General features: G+C 49.0%; 1 protein-coding gene across 1 annotated transcript; it reads right to left on the reverse strand.

Moving 5' to 3' along the window:
* Positions 1–5,030: 5,030 nt before the first annotated feature.
* LGALS3 (galectin 3) lies at positions 5,031–24,010 on the reverse strand. Its single transcript, XM_032770381.2, has 6 exons — positions 23,933–24,010; positions 12,923–12,944; positions 10,824–11,219; positions 9,935–10,023; positions 7,456–7,624; positions 5,031–5,325 (listed from the first exon to the last, which is right to left on the reverse strand). Exons 2-6 carry the CDS (start codon positions 12,938–12,940, stop codon positions 5,155–5,157), a joined length of 843 nt encoding a protein of 280 aa, XP_032626272.1. The 5' UTR covers positions 12,941–12,944; positions 23,933–24,010; the 3' UTR covers positions 5,031–5,154.

The raw sequence follows: 24,010 nt of genomic DNA on the forward strand, positions 1-24,010 counted from the left end.
GATGACTGGCTGATCCGGGAATCCTCAGAGACACAAGTCCTCAGCCACGTCCGCATGGTCAAGCGACTTTTCGTAAGCCTCGGCCTATTGCTCAATGTCGAAAAGTCAACACTAATCCCCACTCAGAGGATAGAGTTTATCGGCGCCATTCTGGACTCCACCCTGGCCAGAGCCGTTCTTCCTCTATCGAGATTCCAAACCTTGATGGCCATCATACGTCGGCTGCAGGCAGCGCCCTTGACCTCAATACGCACTTGACTGACTCTCTTGGGCCACATGGCGGCCTGCACATTTGTCACGGGATACGCTCAGCTCCGCCTGAGGCCCCCCCAGTCCTGGCTCATTGCTCAGTACCGTCCGGCCAGGTGTTCTCTGGACATGGTTGTCACCATTTCCCAGGATGTCTTAGGCTCCCTGCAGTGGTGGCTGGATCAGTCCGTGGTGTGCGCGGGGCTCCCGTTCCATCCGCCCCAGCCCTCGGTGTCCCTGACAACGGATGCCTCACACCTGGGATGGGGGGCCCATCTCGGTACCCTGCGGACCCAGAGCCAGTGGTCACCTCGCGAACTAGCCCTCCACATCAACGTACGGGAATTGAGGGCGGTCCGCCTTGCTTGTCAAACATTCTGTCAACAACTTCAAGGCTGCTGTGTTTTGGTATTCACCGACAACACAACGACCATGTATTATATAAACAAGCAGGGCGGCATGAGATCTTCTCCCCTGTGTCAGGAGGCCTTGAGGCTCTGGGATTCTGCCTAGCCCACTCCATTCACCTCATCGCGTCCTTTCTCCTGGGGGTTTGGAACACCCTGGCGGACCATCTGAGCAGATCCTTCCTTTCCCACGAGTGGTCCCTTCGCCTGGACGTCACTCTTTTGCTCTTCCGGAGGAGGGAATGTTCCCGGATGGACTTCTTCGCGTCCTGCGGGAACAGGAAATGCCAGATGTTCTGCTCCTTTCAAGGTCTCAAACCGGGCTCGGTGGCGGACGCCTTCCTTATTTCTTGGACGACGCACCTGTTCGACGCATTCCCACCGTTTCCACTTGTCCACGAGGTCCTTCTGAAGGTGCACAGGGACAGGACCCGCTTGATCATGATAGCTCCAGCGTGGCCCCGACAGCATTGGTTCTTCATGTTGCTGGACCTGTCTGTGGCCGACCCTGTCCACCTGCCTCTTCACCTGGACCTGATCACTCAGGACCACAGCAGGCTCCGTCACCCAGACCTTCAGTCGCTACACCTCACGGGCATGGCTGACCCGATCCGAAATGCGTTGCTCTACCCCAGTGCGACAGGTGCTCCTGGGAAGCAGGAAGCCTTCCACTAGGGCGACGTATTCAGCCAAATGGAAGCGTTTCACGTGCTGGTGTGCGGATCGGAACTTCCTTCCCACCGAAGTCTCCATCTCTAATATCCTTGACTACCTCTGGTCCCTTAAACAACAGGGCCTGGCGGTGTCATCTCTAAGGGTTCACTTGGGCGGCATTTTCAACCTCCACCGGAGGGGATGGCCGCCAGTGTTTTCTACTAAGGTGACTAGGTTCTTAAGGGTTGGAGCGTCTTTACCCTCAGATTTGCCGGCTCTGCGCCCACTGGACCTAAACCTGGTTCTGGCAGACTCCTGTCTCCATGTTCGACGGCATTGGCAACTTGCTCCCTTCTTATCTCTCTGGAGACCGTTCTGGTGGCCATCACCTCCGCAAGACGGGTGTTGGAGCTCCGGGCCTCACGGTTGGATCCCGTATACGGTTTGTCCCACAGGGAGCAAAGTAAGCTGAGATCGCAAACCCTGCCTTTCTCCCAAGTGGTTGCCTTTCACATCAACCAGGAGATCTTCTACTGTGCTTCTTCAACGAAACCCCATTCGTCTCGCAGGCAGGCAGCTTCACTCATGGACGTCCCCGTAGGGTGCTCGCCTATTTATATAGACAGTAACAGCCATTCCGCCAAAAACCCCCCAACTTTTGGCGGTAGCTGAACGTGTTAAGGGGTGCCCATCTCATCTCAGAGTATCTCCTCGTGGGTGATTCCCTGCAGCGGGCCCTGTTTATACTTGGCCCGGCGCCCTCTGGCGCAGTGACTGCGCACTCGACAAGCAGGCTCAAGCCTCATCGCGGTTTCTTGCCACTGTGCCCATTCGAAACCCTGTCCGCGGGCAAAAAAGCGACCTGGTCCTCCGTCATACCTTCCTCTCCACTGTGCCCTCGTCCAGCAGTCCAGAACGGCACGCAGCTCGCTCTTCAATGCTACACGCCCCTGTGACCTCTGCTCCACCCACGCCTAGGTTAAGGCTTGGGAATCACCTAACTGGAATGGATGTGAGCAATCACTCGAAGAAAAAGACGGTTACTCACCTTTGTAACTGTTGTTCTTCGAGATGTGTTGCTCATATCCATTCCACACCCGCCCTCCTTCCCCACTGTTGGAGTAGCCGGCAAGAAGGAACTGAGGAGCAGACGGGCCGGCAGGGGTATATATCAGGCGCCATGGCAGCACCACTCTAGGGGGTGACCTGCTGGAGTTGCTAGGGTAAAAATCTTCCGATGAGCATGCATGCGCGGCGCGCACACCTAACTGGAATGGATATGAGCAACACATCTCGAAGAACAACAGTTACAAAGGTGAGTAACAGTCTTTTTTTTTTTTAAATGTTTTTAATTTAAATTGGATTTTTTTTGATAGGTTTTTTCCTCAAAAAAGCATTATCTAAAGGTGGTTTTAATTAAGATACATTATAGCTCAAAGGTATCTCATGATGAAATAGGGATTATAAATTCTAATTCTATAGTATGAGACAATATATTCATGTAATGTTTAAGAAAAGATTTGTAAATGAGTTCCAATAGTTCATAGATTAGGGACCCAATCTTAGGGGTTTCACAGGCTTTTTATAGATTATTTAGGCTAATATTTCTATCTACCCAAGAGGACTAAGTGCTCAGTCTAGAACATGCCATCAGAGATGCGTAGTTTTGCATCTCAAACTATAGATTTGTGTCTCCAGAGGTAACATGCTTGTTAACAGCAAAAATGTGTTTAAATAATATATAGAGGTGAGAAACAGACCTCAACTCTATTGTCCCTCTGCAAATTTGTGTATGCAGAGTCATTCCCTTACCTCTAAAAGTGCAAAGTTTCAAAATTTTCAATGAATAGAAGATTGTTGGGAGCGGAATAGATCTGGACAAGAAGAGGTCTGGAGATAAATGTGAGAAGTGAGGGACATATGCTTGTTTTGTTAAAATATTGTTTGCTGTTGAACAAAAACATCCAGAATACTTAACGTTGTTTCAGTTAAATAAAACAATTTCAATATCTGTCTGGTGGTGATCTCCTCATACAGCATGGCAAGAAAATCCTCCAAATATTAATGATTAACCTGTTGAACTGGAGAGAGTTCATCTCCCTAAATGCCTTCATAAATATCTGCTTCAATTACCTGTGGCAAATGAAATAACTAAACAGTCATTTATTTTCTGATGTAGCTGTAAAACTAACCTGAAAAGTTTTCAAAATAAATCACTGTTTAAAAATGTATCGTGTACCTTCTAAAAATGAAACCTACATTTATCTCTGAGTTGTGAAGAATATGTATTAAGGTTATAACAACCAACAAGAATGCACTTTTCTGTAGAAAACTATGATTAAACTGAGTCTTCCTGACTAGTGATTTTAAATCAAATCCACCTGAGTAATTTCTCCCAGCTGAAAGTAATGTATTAGGAATGTAGTGCCCCACATAATATTCTTACTGTTCAGTTCACTACATACCAGCTGTACTACCAGTTTCCCATGCTGCTGCTTGGTGTAGTAGTCTCTATTCAGAAGATTCCCCTTCCTGGAAAATCCTCTCCACTTAAAGGAATTCATATTTAACTAGCTCATAGTATGGAGTTGAAAGGAGCTAGGACCTCATTATCCTAAGTGGAAGAATTAATCAAGTTTTCAACTCAGTTTTTATTCCACATGTTTTGTAAACTAGGTTACTATTAAAATGGAGTCTGGAGTCACATGGGCCAGTTTCTGCACACTCTGCAGAGTCACAAGGCGTAACTGCCTTCTCTCGATGGGTCAACTGTGTAGCTGATGGTCCTTGGTTACGGGTTATGATTATGCTGTCTGTATGTCTATCATTTTTGTAGCTAAGTTATGAATATTGGCTGTATACTGTATATCTTTCAAACTTGTGCTGTTACTGGAAAAGATCCCAGACAAGTGGGCGTTAGCTATGCTTAGCCTGCTTGATGGCCCATTAAGGTTACTATTGAACCTCATGCTTTTCAAGTGTAACCTGTCTTGTTCTCTCAGCCTCAACTTGTCAGAGAAGAGGGACCATTAGAAGGAGGATACTTGCATCTTTTTTTTCAAATAAGCTAGGTCAGGCTGGACTGCTGCAACTTTTAATTAACTTTTATCTTCAACTTTAAGACTTACCATTTAAATTTCATTAGTTTTAAATGCTGCAGGAGTAGATAAAATTAGTTTTTGGACATGCTTAAGCTTTTAGCTTGTCTGAAAAGGTCTTTCCAGATTTGATTTTTTTTTTTGTTTTTTTTTTGTTGCCCCATAGCTGCAATTCTAGAGTAACTTTTCTTAAGCCTAATTTATTCCTAATATCTTCAGCTAACAGGGGTGAGTGGAGAGCGGTATTGTGCTTTACGTGGCCAAAACATTGCAGTCCATCTTGCTGTAGGCTTCCTTCTAAATTGAGTTCAAGTAGGGGGTTAGTGAATGCTCCAGTTATGCTTCCCGTAGAAGCAAAGAAAGTGGACCTGGCTGTTTGTTTTACTCCTGGGATCAATGGTCACAAGCATCAGGCTGTTCTCCCAATGAGGTTCTCATTTCTCTGGGTGGGCCTACGCTAAAGCTCTAGTTCATCTGTTCTGTCCTTTGGTAGACACCCCTTCTGGCCTTTAATATGCATTACCTAAATTCTTGCCATATTTAAACTTCGGTGGCTTGCTAGGAAAGCTTTTTGTACCCATTTTCTGATACTCTCTTTAAATAACATGGAAATAAATTTCACTTCTAGTACAAGTATTTTTATTAAAGTTTATTGTACAAAGGATAAATGAAGCCAGCAATTTTTTTTAAAGGCTAACTGCTATTCAAGAAATGGCTGGAGTATGTTTCTTGGAGTGAAGGTTGCACTACAAAAACCCCACTCCTATCATAGCAGCTGTAACACTGGTGAGAGAGATGTCCCCACTAATGCAGAGTGTGGTGATTTCATTCAGGTTCTTCAGCCGGTAGTTGAAGTGCAGCAAGTGAGCATCATTGACAGCTACCTTGAAATGATCTGTCTCACACAGAATGTGAATCTGAAAAATGTGAGTCAAACAGATGAGTTTAACATTGCATTTGTTTCAGGGACTAGGTCTCAGGCTAGAGGGACTATGGCCACTGTTCTGAATCAAGCCTAGGCTAATACCATTGTCACACTGGCATCTGCTAACAGTGCATGTGAAACAAGTTGGCAGTAGGAGGGTAATGGCTATTTTTATTTTTATTTTTATTTTTTTTTTGCAATAGACAATTTGCCTTTCTGTTGCCATTCCCCTGACCAAAGACTCAGATTAAAGTATCCCTCATGAGCCATCGTCCCTCCAGAGCTGGTGGGAAAGCTTTGCAGTGAGGCTGACATCCAAGCTGGGCCAGTTCTGTGGACAGGGGACCTCACTGTCAGGCTCTGATACCTTTTACAAGCACTTAATCCTGCATCTCTTTTCCCTAATTGAAGCCAAGTGTTTGTTCAGTCCCTTCTCCCTTATAAGGACTAATTCAGTAACACTTGCTTGAGTCTTGTCCACCACCTCTACCACTGCACCTTACCCTGGGAGTTAATTCCTTGGTAAAATGGTCAAGAATATGTAGCAGTCCAGACACCTGCTCAACAACCTGCTGTTTTACTTGCCTGGGTCGAGTAGAGCTTTGCAAGGCTGTTTTAAACATTGAGTGAGCAGGGGCCCTGGAGCCTGTAACTCTACTTCCATACGTTCCAGTAGTGATGTGTAAACTGGGGAGCTGTTTCACCAGCCAGGGAAGGGGAAAAAAAAAATACTCCAAGCTTCAGGCCTTGTTTTTTTATCCACCATACTCAAAGTACAAATCAATGGTAACAGGACATTTGCTACCTATAGTAGAGACTTTTCCCTGTAGTAGCTAGCCAGGTGGGGTGAAGGCACACCCCTTTGATACTCTGCACCAGCCTCTGTATGAGCAGCAAGGACCTGCTAACCCTTGAGAGGTTGCAGCACCTTTACCTTGTCAGCCTGGCTTTGACCAAACACTAGACCAGGGATCAGCTACCTTTGGCACGTGGCTTGCCAGGGTAAGCAGCCTGATGGGCCAGGCCAGTTTGTTTACCTGCTGTGTCCCCAGGTTCAGCTGATTGCGGCTCCCATTGGCTGTAGCTTGCTGTTCCAGGTCAATGGGGGCTGCAGGAAGGGTGGCCAGCATATCCATCAGCCCATGTCGCTTCCCGCAACCCCCATTGGCCTGGAACGGCAAACCGCGGCCAGCGGGAGCCCCAATTGGCTGATCCTGGGGACATGGCAGGTAAACAAAGCTGCCCGGCCTGCCAGGCTGCTTACCCTGGCAAGCCCTATGCCAAAGGTTGCTGATCCCTGCACTTAAGTGTTCTGTAGAAAGTGTTCCTTGACAAGCAGTTTTCTGCATCAGCTGGCTTTCCCTGTGGTCTGCTGGGAGACCTCCCTGATCTCTACTATCAGGCTATGATTACAGCCCAATTAGTAACTCTTTAAGAGAGGCAACATGAATGGGGGGGGGGGGAGTTTTGAGAGAGTAAAAGCTATGCCCTGAGCCTTAGCAGGAGCAGTTAAGAAAGTTAGGGAACGGACACATTTTATGACCTTGCCAATTAAGGTAAGACTCACCTTAACATGCCCCTTACTAAAGCAGGTTTCTTTATAACCAGACTCACTGGACTTTCTCCTTTGTGCAAGCAGCAAAGCCTTTGCTCTATGGCCCTTGGCTTGTCCTCTATGGCCAGCCCTGGCGGGTAAGGACCCATATCTGCCACACTGCACCACGGAGCAGCTACTGCTATTGCTTTTACACAGTCTTGGCATCAGAAGGAATTTAACACGCATGTGGCTTTTGAATTTAGTGCTGTTCAAAGGTACCAGCATGACAGTCCTGGCCATTTAAGGCCTCTGTTCACCAAAACAGACAATAGCCAGGTGAGCCTCCCAGGGCTGCTGGAAGGATGGGCTGAAAGGGCAGCTTCTTGTTTATGCCCATTCACCTAGATTGCTAAAGACAAGGGCCAGTTCATACCACGGTGGTGCCCTTTTTGCAACGGGGCACTGAAGTCAGTGAACACTCCTGTCCAGTATATGGCATTTAGGAGTGGATATTTAGAACATACACATTTAAAGTTTGTGTAGCACCAGGTATACCAGGCCTGCTGGGTAAAGTTTAGTTTATACCTTAAAAGGTTTGCCAGCTTCAAATGGAAACCTGGGAGCGATTCTCTCCTCCTTTCCCCAGTTATTCTGAATCATTGAGTTACAGACAATGACTGGTGTGTTCTCCTCGGTGAAGCGGGGATTAAAGTGGAAGGCGATGTCATGCCCTTTCTTGAAATCCAGTGAAAATCTGCAAGAGATAGATAACTTCTTTTTCCACAACCCCTGAACCATATTGCCGCACAGCTCGTAGGCTATTTCCTACAGCAGTCGCCTTTAGTCACAGAAAGCAGAGGAGCAAGTCAAGTTTTACGGTTGTAATGAAACACACAGCCTGGGGTCCTGCTTTCACTGATTTAGCATGTCAGCAACTCCCTGTGTGTCTAGGGTGGCCAGGTGTCCCGATTTTATAGGGACAGTCCTGATTTCTGGGTCTTTTTCTTGTATAGGCTCCTATTGCCCCACACCCCTGTCCCAGTTTTTCACATTTGCTGTCTGTGTGTTGTGACAGACCCAGGCAGTGGGGTACAGGAGTCTGGTAGAAGGCAAATATATTGGTCACTGGATGAGTAGTTTTCTGTTCCCTGAGTGACCAGAGCAGGGGCTGCACTAAAGTAATCAGGAACCTGCTAGAACTAATCAGCCTGTCTACCTTAATTGGAACACCTGCAGGCAATCAAGGCAGGCTAATCAGGGCACCTGGGTTTAAAAAGAAGCTCACTCCAGTCAGGGAGGGGAGAGCCAGAGGAGTGGAAGTGTGTGTGAGGAGCTGGGAGCAAGAGGCTTAAGGAGCTGAGAGGGAGAGGCTGTGCTGCTGAAGGATTGAGGAGTACAAGCGTTATCAGACCCCAGGAGGAAGGTCCTGTGGTGAGGATAAAGAAGGTGTTTGGAGGAGGCCATGGGGAAGTAGCCCAGGGAGTTGTAGATGTCATGCAGCTATTACGGGAGGCACTATAGACAGCTGCGATCCACAGGGCCCTGGGCTGGAACCCAGAGTAGAGGGCGGGCCCAGGTTCCCCCCAAACCTCCCAACTCCTGATCAGACACAGGAAGAGTTGACCCAGACTGTGGGGAAGATCACTGAGGTGAGCAAACTCTGCCAATAAACACAGGACCCACCAAGGTAGAAGAGGAACTTTGTCACAGTGTCTAAAATGACAAACACAGCACACTACAAACTGCACTCTGACTGGCTGACTGTCCCTGCCCCATACTCATGGCTTCCCCTGTGAACCCCACATCTGAATGGCTGCTTCTGTAGCACCTTCCACAGGCCAGTTTGCATGTATAAGGGACAGTTTGAGAAACTTCTGCTTAATAAAAAGACACACTGGAATTCATCAGGAAGCAGATGCTGCTTGGGAGAGCACCTGGCTGCAGCAGCAGCGGGCTGCCTCCTGCCCAGGGTTGGCTTCCAGGACAGCAACTGAGTGAGTTGGAGCCTCCCACCCACCAGGCTCAGAGTAATCTCCTGTCCCCAGATGCTAAGCCTGGGCCTCTCTGATCTGATCAGCCTGTCCAGTGGGGTTACTCCCGAGTGCTGCACTGGGGCCCTGGCATGTCTGTGTGATGCTCCCCAGTGTGGTGTTAGGGGAGCCGCTCTGGGGCACAAAGGTCAAGTGGAGCTTTGTTCTCACCAAAATCTAGTGCAAATTCAATTACTACACCCCCTGCTTCTCTGCCGTTAACCAAAATCCAGCTGGAGAAGGCTTTAGCCACAGCTAAAAATACAGTTTCACTCTATCAAGTATCAGAGGGGTAGCCGTGTTAGTCTGGATCTGTAAAAGCAGAAAAGAGTCTTGTGGCACCTAATAGACTAACAGACGTTTTGGAGCATGAGCTTTCGTGGGTGAATATCGACTTCGTTGGATGCATGCATCCTCCAGTGGCGCAGTAGGTCCCCCTGGCTGAGGGACAGATGCATGCATCCGACGAAGTGGGTATTCACCCACGAAAGCTCATGCTCCAAAATGTCTGTTAGTCTATAAGGTGCCACAAGATTCTTTGCTGCTTTTACAGTTCCACTCTGAATTGTCATAGCAACACCTTCAATCCCCTGGGGTGAGTCGACAGGGCCGACCTGTGCCTTTAGGCACCGCCTTGGGCATGGGCTGTGGTGTGAGCTGCACCCATCCAGGAGTAGCCGTGGACGCCTCAGAGGCTCAGTCGTCCATCCCTGCCCAGAGTGGGACAGTAATTCAATGCTGGCCTATACCAGCAGGAAATAGTGGCAGCCCTTATGCTGGCCCCCACATCAATAAGGACAGAGACACGGTTGCACCCATGCCCTATCCCTGATGGGAGCGACCAGCACCCAGTGACGACTGCACCCTCACACACACGCCCCTGCCAGCTGTCCGGTGGGTTCTTCCTCTCCTTTCTGCTCCCGCATGGGGGCGCAGAGCAAAGCACAATCTAGCCCATCGGTAACACAGCGCTCTCCTCCTGGCAGCGTGCCCCTGGCTCCGTTGGGGACACCCACTGCTCCAGCTCACTTTACCTTTTGGGTTTTGGATTCACCGTCCCCACGATGGTGATCAAGAAGCAAGGCACAAGGCCGGTGTGCAAGGGCAAGTCAAAGGGGACTCTCTGTGAAAGAACATGGACGTTTCATTAGCAAGAACCAGACTCGCAGCCAACACTTAAAACCACATTTATAAAAATACACAGACAAATCCTAAGGTCTCATAACTTGACTGTGATCAGAGGAACACAACAGGCTCCTCAGGAGACTGCAAGACACCCAGCTGTCTGACTCATGCAGGAAAGCTACCCATGAGCCCCTCTTGCCCCTCCCTAGTGTTAAAGAGACACTGACTGAAGGCTTCTCAGTTACTGGTGCTTTACAATGTAAATGTAACTGGGAGCTAATGACTTAAGATCTCTGTCAAGGAAACAAGTTTGCCTGGAACAAAAGGGAATAACTGATATTTTCTGGGAAGTTTGCTTTAGATATTGCAATAGTGGATTGTTCCTCAGGAACAATTTAGATGCAAGGTGACAACAAGGAGCGTGGTGTTTTTCAGAGCGATCAGTTTCTTCCAGCAAGATCCCAGCTCTGTAACATCTCCTTACTCACCATGAAGGACCAGGGACGCACACTGACACGTTCACCTTCCAGGCAGTAACACTAGCGCTCTAAAGGGCGGGTGACAGCACTATGGGCCTGATCCTGTAGGGGGCTGAGTACTCTCAATGCCTGCGGACGCTGGGAGACAGGGGGGCACTTTGCACCTTCCAGGAAAGATTCTGCACCTTGCAAGATTGAGCCCCAAGTGCTCCGGTTCCTAATTCATACTCTGTCTACTGCACTCTCGGTCAGCCAGGTCCCTCCTGTTCTCAACCTATCAGGCACTGCAGATTGTCTGAGAAAATTATATAGCTGTCACCAGTGGCGCAGTAGGTCCCCCTGGCTGAGGGACAAATCCAAATCCAGCTCCAAATTGTGGTGCAGTAGGAGGTGCTCCAGGTCCACTTGGGGGTTGTCCAGGGGCAGGTGGTGCTCCAGGGTAGGCCCCCGGCGCTCCAGGGTAGGCTCCCGGCACTCCAGGGTAGGCCCCCGGCACTCCAGGGTAGGCCCCCGGCGCTCCAGGGTAGGCTCCCGGCACTCCAGGGTAGGCCCCCGGCACTCCAGGGTAGGCCCCCGGCACTCCAGGGTAGGCCCCCGGCGCTCCAGGGTAGGCTCCAGGACCAGCAGGTTGATTTCCCCAGGGACCAGCAGGCCAGCCTTGGTTTGGAGGAGCACTTGGGTTTGTGTTACCGGCTCCAGATAAAGCATCAGATAACTGGAAGGAAGACAAAACATCGTCAGTATGCTACCATTGCATCCTGCCAGCCAACGTGAGTCTGTTTTGATTCCTTACATGCTTGTGTCTCTTGGTGCTTTATGGGGAGAGAGGACAGGCAGAGACCAGAACATCATACAGCAGGGTCATTATCATTCTACTTCTTGTCCAGGAGAGAGGGTTTGGAATGTGTTTCACGAACTACAGGATCTGGCCTGTCACTGGACAGAGCCTTGAGGTTCAGAGTGGGATTGGAGAGAGAGCCCTAGGAAAGTTAGAAAGAAGGGGACATTGGCTTGGAGTACAGGCTACTCTGGGGTGTCTCTATATGACCCAAAGACTTTGGATGCCAACTGGCAGAGGGCTCAGGGATCCCCCGGGTTTGCCAAAATAATGTCACGTAAGGTCTCTAATGAAAAATCTGTGGCACACTGGTCATCATCATCATCATGGGATGTATGTATGGAACATGTGAAGAGTTACACACATATGTAGCAAATTATGCTCTCTAGGCAGCGTCCCTTGAGGCAAATTTCTCCAGACAGGAAGAGGAGATGTTCATCTCCCCGCTGGACCATTGTGTGTCTTACAGTAGAAGTCTATTAACACACTGAGTCAAATGCTAATAAAGAGGTTGTGGAGACTTCAGAAGGAAATTAACAGGAAGAGGCAAATTGAGGAGGGATCCCAGTTTTCAGATGAATCTCAAAGATCTGTTATGGTATGTTTGATGGGGGAGGGTGCAGAAAGATGCTCTGGCAGCCTTCAGTCTGTGAAGGCACATTGCCAATAGACTTGACCTTTTGAAACGGGATTTCAGCCATTCTGGCTGAAAACAGTAGGAAAAGGACTTGGAGTTAAGCTATCCTGTTGAGACAGGAAAAGTCTTGTGAGTTAAGTTTAACTAGAAAGCATGTTATAATTTTGTTTTATATGTAACCATTTGTTTCCACTATTCTTAGTTACTATCCGCTCTTCGATGATAAACTTGTTTTCACTATAAATATATCTAAGCGCTGTGTTTTCAGCAGATTGATGATCCAGAGTTGAATCTTGTAAGCTGGCATGTGCTATTCCCTTGGGAGTAGAGGACCTCAGAGTTCTGTGAGTGTTCAGTGGATCAGGGACTGGGCACTTCAGAGGGACACACCATGAGGATTCACCTGTCCAGAGAACACAAGGCCTGCAGAGACCTGGAAGGCAGCTTGCGTTGCAAGAGGCCATTGGAATCAGGGAGCTGATCCAGAGTAGGCACAGACAAGACTCCCTCACGCTAAGGGCAAGTGGTAGCAAGGAGTTTCACAACCCTGGGAAGCATCACGCTCTAGCAAGCTGCAATGTGTTGTGTTTATGGTAATAAACGTACAATTGAAAGCCAGAATAATGGCCACGAGCCTGGTCCCACTCCCACTGACACCAATGAAAATCTTCTCATTGAAGTCAATGAGAGCAGGGATAGTGCACACAACCCTAAATATTCATGAGCAGCCAGTGATTTTGGATGCCCAACCTGAGATGTGGAGGAGGGATTATTTCAGCACTAAATGTACAGATTAAGAGCTGAATTTAGTTTTGAGGAGTTTTATACAGCTTAGAAAAGATGAGGAATTCTAGCTTCCACAGAAACTGTACGCTTTAGTACAAGGCAACATCGTTTATAATGCTCAAAGATCATGAATTTTGTTTAAAAAGTCAGGACTTACAGAAAAACCGTCTGCCATTTTCCTGAAACAAAGACAAAGGAGACAGTTAATACTTATTTTCCCCACATTCCATCTACAAGATACAGATCTCAGCATTGCATTTTTAAAAGTCACACGAGTTTATATTTAATACGTCCTGAAGAATCTATCCCCTATGTCTTGCTTGCCAACTTTCACCTCAAAGCATTGCTATTTCCAGAGAGAATGTCTCTTAACTACCCCAAGGACTAATGACATCTATATGAAACATTGTTAGCTAAATATTAAATGGGGAGATATCAGTACCATACTAGATGTTACACTGCTGTACCTGGATTGATGTTTAAAATTAGTGCCCCTTTATTTAGACAATGTTGTTATTCTCTATATTAAATCTTAATGGGAAGGAGGCTAATCATCACTGGAATCTTCAGTGCTCAAGACTGCAATTTAAATGGAGAGTTGCTACATTATGAGATATGCATGCAAGGGCCATTTTGTTGGCAAGGGCGTTGCTGTACGGGACTTGAATCAATACAGTTATCTTTCCTGGAGAGATGGACACCAATCTGAAGTGTATCATCTGTGGGGGCTTAAAATTCAGTTAAGGAAATACTGTACAAACACATAGCAGTCATGTACAGCAGCTTATTCAGTTATACAAGTCCTGATTCAGCACATCCTTAAACACCAGAGTAATCCCAATGATCTCAGAATTAAGCACATGTATATTGCTGAATCAGGGCCACAGTAAGAGAACAAGCATGGCTGAATTTCTGTCTTTCCAACAGAGGTGAGTCCTTTTAATTAATGGATCTCCCAGATCGACAGTATGAAAAAAATCTGAGAGGCCGTAATATCTGTGTTTCTATTGGCTGTCATTTTCCAAATAACTATAATTTGCACTTGAGATGATTTTTGTACTGACAGTTTCATTCCTCTTGTAGAAGTGGAGTACAACCAGCGCTGTAGCCAGGGAAATACAGCGCTGTGCCTTGCCAGTGTGGACGGTGAGTGAGTTACAGCACTGTAAAGCCACCACCAGCATTGTAACTCTCCAGTGTAGCCAAACCCTTACTGAATCTTTGTTAGGTAACAAGATTTCAGCCTTTCCACAAACTGTGTTCTGATTTATTTATGCATTTTTTTAATGGCTGCCAGTTCTGATAAAGTGTAAAGCCAGTTCCAATATCCTAAACACCAAATCTGTGCCATTGGTGGAAGTCCAGAGTAACGCCCCTGAAGTCAAGGAAGTGACTCTGGCTATACATCACTGTTCCAGAAATCAGAACCCGGCCCTGTGCAGTGTATAAGAAGCAAAAGATAGAGCTGCACGTAGAGTAGTCAGCTTTAGGTTCTTCTTTTTGTCAAATACTTTTCCATTACAATGTTTTCCTCCGCCCATAGCAGTTGGAAATAGATTCGTATCAGTAAGTGGTAACACACAGTTATAGTTGCAGACATAAATAGCATCGAAGCTCCATATTCAGTCTGCAAATAAGAACACGTCAAGTTCGTTATCTTTGCAAATCAAGACTTCTGCCAAATTGAAAACTCAATCGGAAGAAAGGAAAGAGAAGCCCCACTGACTCTCTTCTTCCTGCTTGCCGGAATGAAGATTTTGCAACCCGAGATTTGCTAGCACTCTAATTATTATTTCTATAGTGCTACAGGGATGAGGGACACTTTACAGTCACATAGCAAGACAAAGTCTCTGCCTGGAGGAATTGCAATTGCTTTAAACCAATACGGACAAGCAAGGTTCAGGAACCGGAGCAAACAGCATGTGAGAGAAATTCAGCATCGTGCATTAGGCAGAACAGAATGCAGCACGCTCCAGCTCTGAGCTGTAGAAGATGGTTTGTGTCAGTGAAATGGGCAGACCAGCTTGGAGCAATAAGAAGGTGCTGTTTTATTTCATTCTTTCCCCTGACTGTTGCTGCATTTTAAGTCACCTGATGGCTTGTTTCAATAATTCAGACACATAACAAGTTTTCATCTACATTTGTCACGTGAGTGGTTGTGACTCTTATCCTAGGAGACACAAGTACAAACCCCAGAGACTATTCACCTCCCATCCCCCACTACAGTGGATGTTTTGACATACTTAAAAAAAAAAAAAAAAAAGGCCACCCAAAGTTTCTGGAGCAAAAACCACAAATTACCTAATGGATTTATTTATTATTATTATTATTATTTTTAAAGTTCAGGGATATCTCCATAGTAACCTCGCTTGGTAAAATGCCTGGCTGGTCTGTGTAGCCTTCAGCTAAGGCGTGGCACAAATATGAGTCAGGACTTCACTCATTTTGATCAACGGCTCTCAGATGGAGTAGGATTCTCCTTCCATTACTAATAAAGAAAGTTAAGCTAGTATATGCCATAACCTATCTCAGCGTGTCAGATAATGCTGTTTAGCAATAAAATTCCCAGCTTTGTCTTGGACTTTTCATCAAAAGTGCTTTACAGAGGAGGTATCATTATCCCCATTTTACAGATGGGGAAACTGAGGCACAGAGCTGTGAAGTGACTTGCCCAAAGACACCCAGCAGGACAGTAGCAGAGCCAGGAATAAATGTAGGTCCTTTGAGTCCCAGGCCAGTGCTCTAGCCACTAGGCTACACTGCCTCTCTAGCAGTATACTAGCTGCAAAATTCCCACTGACTTTAGCGAGAGCCCTTAAGTTGTTAATAGAGCATCAGTCATCACTGTACGTCCCTGCAACTCAAAACTGCACCTGCTCTTTAGGTGAACAATTCTACCAAAGGGAACCAAAATCGGGCTCTAAACATGATTTGGGCTCTAACCACGACTAACACTGAGGCCAGCAAAGGAAAGAATTACATTTACCCAGCAACAGAAACAGTTACACTGGCACTGAGCTGGGACAGAGAACGTCTTTGCTAGCTGCTTGACTGAACTGCACGTACATCCTCTGCCATAAGCAGGAATCACTGCAATGCAGCCAGTAACGTGGGGGCAGTTATTCTGTTTGGTCCTGACCAGAAGTGAAAGTAAGTTGGTACAGTCCGGTTTGGCGTACTGGCAAGAGCCAGGACACCGTGCCGGACCGCACCGGCTTCCACGGCCTGGATTTAAAGGGCTTGGAGCTCCCCACAGCCACGGAGAGCCCACAGCCCTTTAAATCCCGCCCGCGGCTCCGGTGGACGGGCTGGGGCCGGGATTTAAAGGGCTCGGAGCTCCCCGCAGCCGCAGGAGCTCCAGGCCCTTTAAATCCCGGCCCCAGCCCAGCAAGGCTCGGGGCTCCTGCGGCTGCCTTTAAATGCCAGCTGGAGCTGCAGTGGGGATTTAAAGGGCCCGGAGCTCCGCGGCGGCTGGAGCCCCGAGCCCTTTAACTTGCCTGTGAACCCTGTGGACTCCCAGCCAACTCTACAGCTGGGAGCCCCGGGTTGATTCTCAGCCACAGCCAGTGCCCCAGGGCCTTTAAAACTTGAGAGGCCCCACCTATTCCAGATAAGGCCACGCCCCCCTCAGGACTCCGGCAGTACAGGTAAATCCTGTAAGTTACTTTCACCCCTGGTCCTGACTGTCTTTTTGTTCTGTGTTTGGACAGCACCTAGCACACTGAGGTCCTGGTCCTTGACCAGGGCTCCTAGGTGCTATGTAACACACTGCTCCCGGAAGCAGTGGCATGTCCATCCCCCCAGCTCCTACGTGTGGGAAGCAGTGGCATGTCCATCCCCCCAAGCACCACCCCTGCAACTCCCATTGGCCTGAAACCGCAGCCAGTGGGAGCTGCGGGGGCAGCACCGACAGATGGGGCAGCATGCAGACCTGACTGGCTGCCCCTCTGCGTAGGAGTCGGAGAGGGGACACACTGCTGCTTCCGGGAGCTACTTGAGGAAAGCACCTGGAGCCCTCCAAACCCCTCGATCCCAGCCCGGAGCACCCTCCTGCACCTCCAACCCCTCATTCTCAGCCCCACCCCAGAGCCTGCACCCCCAGTCAGAACCCCCTCCCTGCACCCCAACTCTCTTCCCCAGCTCGGAACCACCTCCCATACCTTAAACTCCTCATTTTTGGCCCTACCCCAGAGCCTGCACTCCCAGCTGGAGCCCTCACCCCCTCCTGCACCTCAACCCCCAATTTCATGAGCATTCATGGCCCATCATACAATTTCCATACCCATATGTAGCCCTTGGGCCAAAAAGTTTCCCCACACCTGCAGTAGACCATCACCGCACATGCCTTGAAGATTGCAGTAACTCTGATTTCCCCTCACCAGAAACGGATCCCATCACCATATCCATCCACAGGAGAGTTGATCATTATGCAAGTCAATGTTTAAGAGTATTACCATTACGGCCACAATGCTACAACTCATTGAATAGGAGAGCCTCCATGTCTCAGTGTGCACACACCAGGATCTGCAATGTTTGCACACTCACAGATGCTAGAAAATCACCATGCAAAACACATTTTAATGCATCATTTCAATCAACTGGAAGCACAAGTGTGTATGCAAAAATTGCCCTATGAGCAACACAATTATTGATCCGTATTATGGGAAGTACCTGGAAGCTCCAACTGATATCAGGGGGCCCCTTGTGCTAGGGGCTGTACACAAACCTAGGGTGGGTCTACGCTAGAATAATGGGGACATTTGGACCTGCTCTGGGAAGGCTAGAGATGTTGCAATGCAGCCACACGAGGACGGGTTGTGGGTAAGTGGAGGTTAGTTAACACACTCCAACCTAACCTCAACCCACTTTTCTAGCATAGAGAAGCCCACAGTGAGAGACAATCCTATTTGGAACCGTTTACAACCAAAACAGCTAAGAGAGACAAAAGATGAGAGGGGAAACTGAGGCCCGATGGGGGGGGTGGGGAGAAGTGACTTGGCCACGGTCACATAGGTTGTCCAGTCCCTTTGGGACGAGCTGCTCCGCCAGCAGACAAGATGATGGGACAGCAGCCTCAGAATGAGGCGGGAATGTCAGAGTTGCAGTGGAGCAGAACCCAGTAGCATAGCTAATTCAGAGTGGGGTTCCCCTTTCGTTCAGCATGGACACGCAGCATGGACATCTGGAGGCTCTCAGTACAGCTCAGGGGCAAACCACTGATGGAACGAAGGACAAACGACAACTCCTTCCACTGGTTAAAAGCACAGACCAAAGTACTACTGAAAGGGGACCAAACTATTTAGGTCCCAATTTCTTCCCCTCCCCCTGGCCTGGAGGTTTGCAGGAAGCTCTCCAGCTCTGCTGTGTTGTTGTTGAGACTGGAAGATTTCTCCCACTGCACACTGCAAGTTACAACAGAGCCCGAGGCTGAGTTCTCAAGCTGCTAGACAGCCAGCTTGCAGGTCGAGTTTGCTGGGTGGCGCTGTTAATCCAGCCCAGGTGGCGTTTGTCTGTCTCCCCTCTGCCAGGCTAAACTGGCAAAGCTGGGGGTGGTGTTTTGTCTCTGACGAATCAATACTGCAAGGCCTGGATATGTGATCCAAAGCCCACTGACGTCAACGCAAGCCCTTTGGGCCCTATCGTCCACTGCAAGGTGTCAAGCTACCGCTGGATGCATTAGTAAACTCTTACTAAAGTCAGTGAGGATTCCATGTGCAGATGATTGGGGCCTTACATTTTGTATATCAACTGGGGGCGGGGGGGTGAAGGAAGAGTCTCAGGAAAAGGAGAAAAGCAGTGGAACAAGATTCCGATCTTGAGAGGCACCACCTTAATGATGCCACTGGAGATCTGGCCGATCTGCTACACAGATTATGAGAATTTTTGCCCTTATCAGTACTGCCAACCTGAGTGTTCCTAAACCAATGATCAGGGCCCCCTAAAATCAAGACTTTTTTTTTAATCTTAATTTTTAAGACAAATATTCCTTTTTGGAGTCTTTGTATTTGCCATCTGCTTTTTGCATCTTTAGTATTCACATTTTTAGGATTTTCTCTGCAGCTGTGAGGGCTAGAACAGGGGTGGCCAACCTGTGGTTCCGGAGCCATATGCAGCTCTTCAGAAATTAATATGCGGCTCCTTGTACAGGCACCGACTCTGGGGCTGGGGCTACAGGCGCCAACTTTCCAATGTCCTGGGGGGTGCTCACTGCTCAGCCCCCGGCTCTGCCACAGGCCCTGCTCCCATTCCACTCCTTCCCACCCCCTCCTCTGAGCCTGCAGTGCCCTCACTCCTCCCCCCAGAGCCTCCTGCATGCCGTGAAACAGCTGATCAGGAGGTGCGGGGAGCAAGCGGGAGGCACTGATCAGTGGGGCTGCTGGTGGGTGGGAGGCACTGGCAGAGGGGTGGGGGAGCTGATGGGGGGCTGCTGACATATTACTGTGGCTCTTTGTCAATGTACATTGGTAAATTCTGGCTCCTTCTCAGGCTCAGGTTGGCAACCCCTGGGCTAGAAGCTTCCTGTTTCAAATGGAATCAAATTCTCACATCATCACGTGACTCCCAGAGCTGGGGCTTTAGGCGGAGACACCAAATATCCTGAAACTTGCGACAAAGCTGAGAGAGTTGGCAACATCCCTTCCTCATGCTCTGTGCAGACCAACAACTCCTCACATCTTGTCATCGCTGCAGGAATGTTTTGTTTGATATTTGAACTTAGCTCTGCATAGATAATAATGTTTTGCCAGCAAAGGCTATTGTGGTTTTCAGAGCCATAGTGAAAGCTGTAATTAACCCTTGGGTTTCAATGCGCCATGAGCTAGGTGCCATCAAAGGATTGTCTCAAAAGCACCAGGAATCCTGTGGTAATAGAGCCCCACCCCCACAGATGGCTCTACATCAACTCCACCATCAGCACCCCTGGCCATCTCGGCACTCCTTCCTCCCACTGCATGCTGTGACAAGCAGCTGCCACTCTGCTCTTTGGCTGCCCGGCAAAGCTGCTGCTGCAGGAAACAGAATGGCCCTTTGAGAGCCTTCACCCTGCGGGCTGCTTTCCCACCCACCCACTGCTCCAGCTCTGTGTGTACATGCACACACCCAAGGGAGAGTGAAGATTCAGAAGCACCAGAATTAAAGTCACATGACAATGTTCATTAGCACCACTTTTTCCACTCATAGCTCCCCCCAAATCTCCCCTCGTGGCCTGACCCTTTCCATGCTTGGCATCAGACCTTTGTGGTTTGGAAAGTTTGAGGTGAACCCAATCACTGAGTTGCACAACCCCAGTTGCCCCGCAGCATGCCCGCCCACCTGCCTGCCTCCATTTTCAGAAAAGTGAATTCAGTACAAAACCCTTGCTTAATATAGCAGTCAGGCTGCAATGAACACAGGAATGCCAGGAAATAAAATTATCAGCATTCCTGGCATGCTCAGAGTGTTTATTACTATCTAAGTTGCTACTTACTATAAGGTACCCGCAACATGGGCAAGTTAACACGGATTTAAGAACCTTTTAAATCCCCAGTTTGTGTGCTTACATCTACACCCTGGGGTGTTACACTAGCAAAGGTCTTCAATTTTAGGACACAGGTATTAGTTTCCAGTCTGTGTCTTCGGGCATGAATTCTCAGCATGGGTGGGCATGACCACCCTGCCAGGAGGGATTCCAGCTAGAGGACAGGGGATTGCAGGGTTGAAAGGGGGACCCCGGTATGGAAAAAGCTGAGAACCACCATCCTAGACTACACATCTCACAACCAAACATAAACATGAATATAAATGTTCAATCCTGCTCCTACTGAGAGCCACAGAAATTTGGCTATTTTAATATTCCTGAATCTCACCAGCTAAAAGGCTTGTGTAGCTATAGGGAGTGGAGGAGAGGAAAAGCAAAGAGGGATACACAATGCATAGGGAGAGATACACAACCACTACACACACACACACACACACACCCAGAGGGAGGGGCACACACCTACTATACACACCAATGCATAGGCATTATACAGCTGCGTCTATTTCCAAGCAACGCAAAGCATAAGGACACCATTCATTACTACAACAGATTTAACGGAAGTATTGACTCTGGATGTAACTGCCAGAAACCACAGCCAGGTGGCTGGTTCCTCATGCTATTCAGTTGTGCTAGTCAGACTCCCACAATGGGGGACTGAAGAGGGGGAAAGAGAGGATTCACATTCGCCCCACAGAACGGCCCAATAGTTTAGCTGAGAGGCAGATTCCATGGACTAGATACAGGGCCCAGACTGATTCTAATTCTGTCACAGGCTCTGTGCCTCAGTTTCCCCATGTGAGAAATGGGGGGAGAGGATATAATAATATAATATTTGGAGATATCCTGTCTCCTAGAACTAGAAAGGACCAAAGGTAATCAAGTCCAGCCCCCTGCCTTCACCAGCAGGACCAAGTACTGATTTTGCCCCAGATCCCCTAAGTGGCCCCCTCAAGGATTGAACTCACAACCCTGGGTTTAGCAGGCCAATGCTCAACCCACTGAGATATCCCCCCCCACCCCTGAGGGGCAGCTGGGCAGCCCTCTGGGGATCCCTCAGCAGCTGAAGGCTCATTGGGGGCTACTGCTGGCTGAACGGCAGCACAAGTGACATCCCACTTGGGCAGGGGCTGCCTTCACTGCGGGGCAGGGTGAGGACCAGGGCGGACCCCAGCGCCAGCCAGAACCTCCCCGGACAGGACCCCACCCCCATGGTGGGCAGCCCCCACTTTCCCCCCAGCACCCCCAGCACAGCTCCTGGGCAGCAGGCGGGCACCTCCCCACGGAGCAGGGGCCGCCCCGTCCTGCTCGCAGCCTGGCCCTGCCCCCAGGGGGAGGCTGCACCCCGAGCCCCATTCACCTGCTGGTGCAGTGAAGGATACTGGTCCCGTAGAAATGTGCTACTTACAGCGTATGGAGCATGAGTCATACACCCTCAAGTCAAGAAATTGTAATAAATAAATGAGATCTTTTTTTGTGCCTCTTTGTTCCTGAGCCTGTAGGGCGCAGTAAGGCCAGTTCAAATGCCTTGAGCCTAAACACTGGAATGAATCGTAGGCTAACCTCATACTCCCAAACATTTCATATACTTAAGGCCGTACCTACAGTTTAAGTGTGGATTAACTCACGTTATGTCACCATGGAGTCACTACGGTTACTATGTCACTTGTATTTTCCATGTATTTTGTATGTATGCACTGTATTTTGGGAGGCTTTGGTTTGGCAGTGTGTGCTGGGTACCAAAAAAGTCAGACAGGGGTGGTTGTGGCCAGGGGATCAAACTTCTTATAACGCATAAACATATACATAATGTTTACACCTTTTTTTCTCAGGGCCGCCCAGAGGATTCAGGGGGTCTGGGGCAAAGCAATTTCGGGGACCCCTTCCATAAAGAAAAGTTGCAATACTATAGAATACTATATTCTCATGAGGGCCCCTGCAGGGTCCGGAGCCTGGGGCAAATTGCCCCATTTGCCCACCCCTCTGAGTGGCCCTGTTTTTTCTAACCCCACTAACCTGCCTGGCCCTCCTCACTGTCTGCCATCTCACACAGACTCATGGAGCTTGCATGGCTCTGCACTATTGTCATGAGCGTGTGCACCCAAAGGTGCATGCTCCTTTACTATTTGCAGATCAGCAAACATACATGTGGGGTGTGACATTATACTCTACATTCTACATGAAAAGACGCTTAGGATATGGATACGACATATCCAACAGCCAATACATACCTTATGCAAGATGGCTGTTGACTGTGTTTATCCAACCTGTATGCATGTGCAACTGCTCTCTGTAGGAATCAGAAACTGCAAAATATAGGGTTGTGCTGCTACCCAGAGCACTGCAATGTGATGAAGCTAATTCCTACAGGCAGCAGTTTCTCACGCACACACCAGTATGAAACTGGAAACTATAGGGATGTGTTGCTGCCTGCAATTGAATTAGCTTCATCACATTGCAATGCTACAGGGATCACACCCCTAGAGTTTGCAGTTTCATACACCACCCATGTGCGTGTGTGAAAATGCTGCCTGTAGGCCCGTGCTACCCGCAGCAGGCAGGGAAAGGTCAAACTTTGCTAAAAAGGGTATTTGATGCATTCTCACATGTAAAACCATCCTGATCACTTTCTTTAACAGTGTAACAAGCCTAATGACCTTCTCATAAACCAACTATGGAAATGAAGCCTGGATGGACATAACGCCCAATAAGCCGGGCATAGCAATGTCATGGATATGTTTCTAGTCAAAAGCTTAACGACTGAGAGAAGGGCATAGGATTGAGAGAAGGGCATAGAAATCCGATAACAGTTTTCAAGCAAGTACAAAGAAAGTAGCATCTTTTTACAGAAGCTGCTTCTTACAATCAATGCGTGTCACTACCTGCTGCAGATGGCACATTTCTACACGTAGCAATTGCACATAGAAGACAGTGCAAGAAACTGCTACCTGTCGGCAGGGCCGGCTTTAGGCCAATTCCACCAATTCCCCCGAATCGGCCCCGCACTTCCTAAAGCCGGCCCTACCTGTCGGCACTTGCTACAGCGGGGAGCAGCTTTCTACAATAGCAGCGTCTACAGTCTCAGACTGCGCTGCCGGTAGCACACGCCTACGGGAGCAGTATCCCTCACCACACCGGATCGGCTTCTGCCCCGCAACCGCTGGGAGAAGCGGAGCCGGAGCCCGGCGCGGGGAGCCGGGGCCAGCGACCGTCCCGGAGCGCTGGGCCCGGGGAGCGAGAGACTTTGTGGAGCCTCCTTGCGAGCAGATGGGGGGGCGAAGACACCAGATCGGTGCGGGAAAGCAGCCGTCCCGCCGGCCGGGAGGAACGGATCGCCGCTCCCTGTCTGCAGCTCTCTGCCGGGGCAGGAAAAGGGGGGACCCGCCGCAGGAGCAGCAGAGCCGGACGGGCTGAGAAAGCTGAACCTTGTCCACACGAGCCACTGCCGCCCTGATCCGACTCCCGCAGCGTGTTCCCGGGGTGCTGGGGTTCCAGTGTAGACACCAGGCTGGGCTCCTGCCCCCAGCTCTCCTCCCCCCGCCAGCTCTGCAGAGCAGGCACTGGACGGATAATCCACAACGAGGGGCAGAAGCAGGACACCCGGCGTCTCTGTGGTGGGGACAAGGGCTGAGGACGCTGTTCCGCTTCCCTTACCTTAGAAGTAGCGGCACCCCCAAGCCTGCGCGTCCCTCTCCTCTCTGGACGTCTCCCTCACCTGGAGGAGCCAAAGCA

This window comes from Chelonoidis abingdonii, chromosome 4 (genome assembly GCF_003597395.2).
Source record: "Chelonoidis abingdonii isolate Lonesome George chromosome 4, CheloAbing_2.0, whole genome shotgun sequence".
Classification (NCBI taxonomy): Eukaryota; Metazoa; Chordata; order Testudines; family Testudinidae; genus Chelonoidis; species Chelonoidis abingdonii.

What these genes read in the sequence shown, in the direction of transcription:
- LGALS3 (XM_032770381.2), bottom strand. An exon ending in GGGGACCTACTGCGCCACTG is followed by an intron (nt 10,024 to 10,823) that starts GTGACAGCTATA and finishes GTTCTTTCACAG; the next exon opens with AGAGTCCCCTTTGACTTGCC. An exon ending in AAGCTGGCAAACCTTTTAAG is followed by an intron (nt 5,326 to 7,455) that starts GTATAAACTAAA and finishes CACATTTTTCAG; the next exon opens with ATTCACATTCTGTGTGAGAC.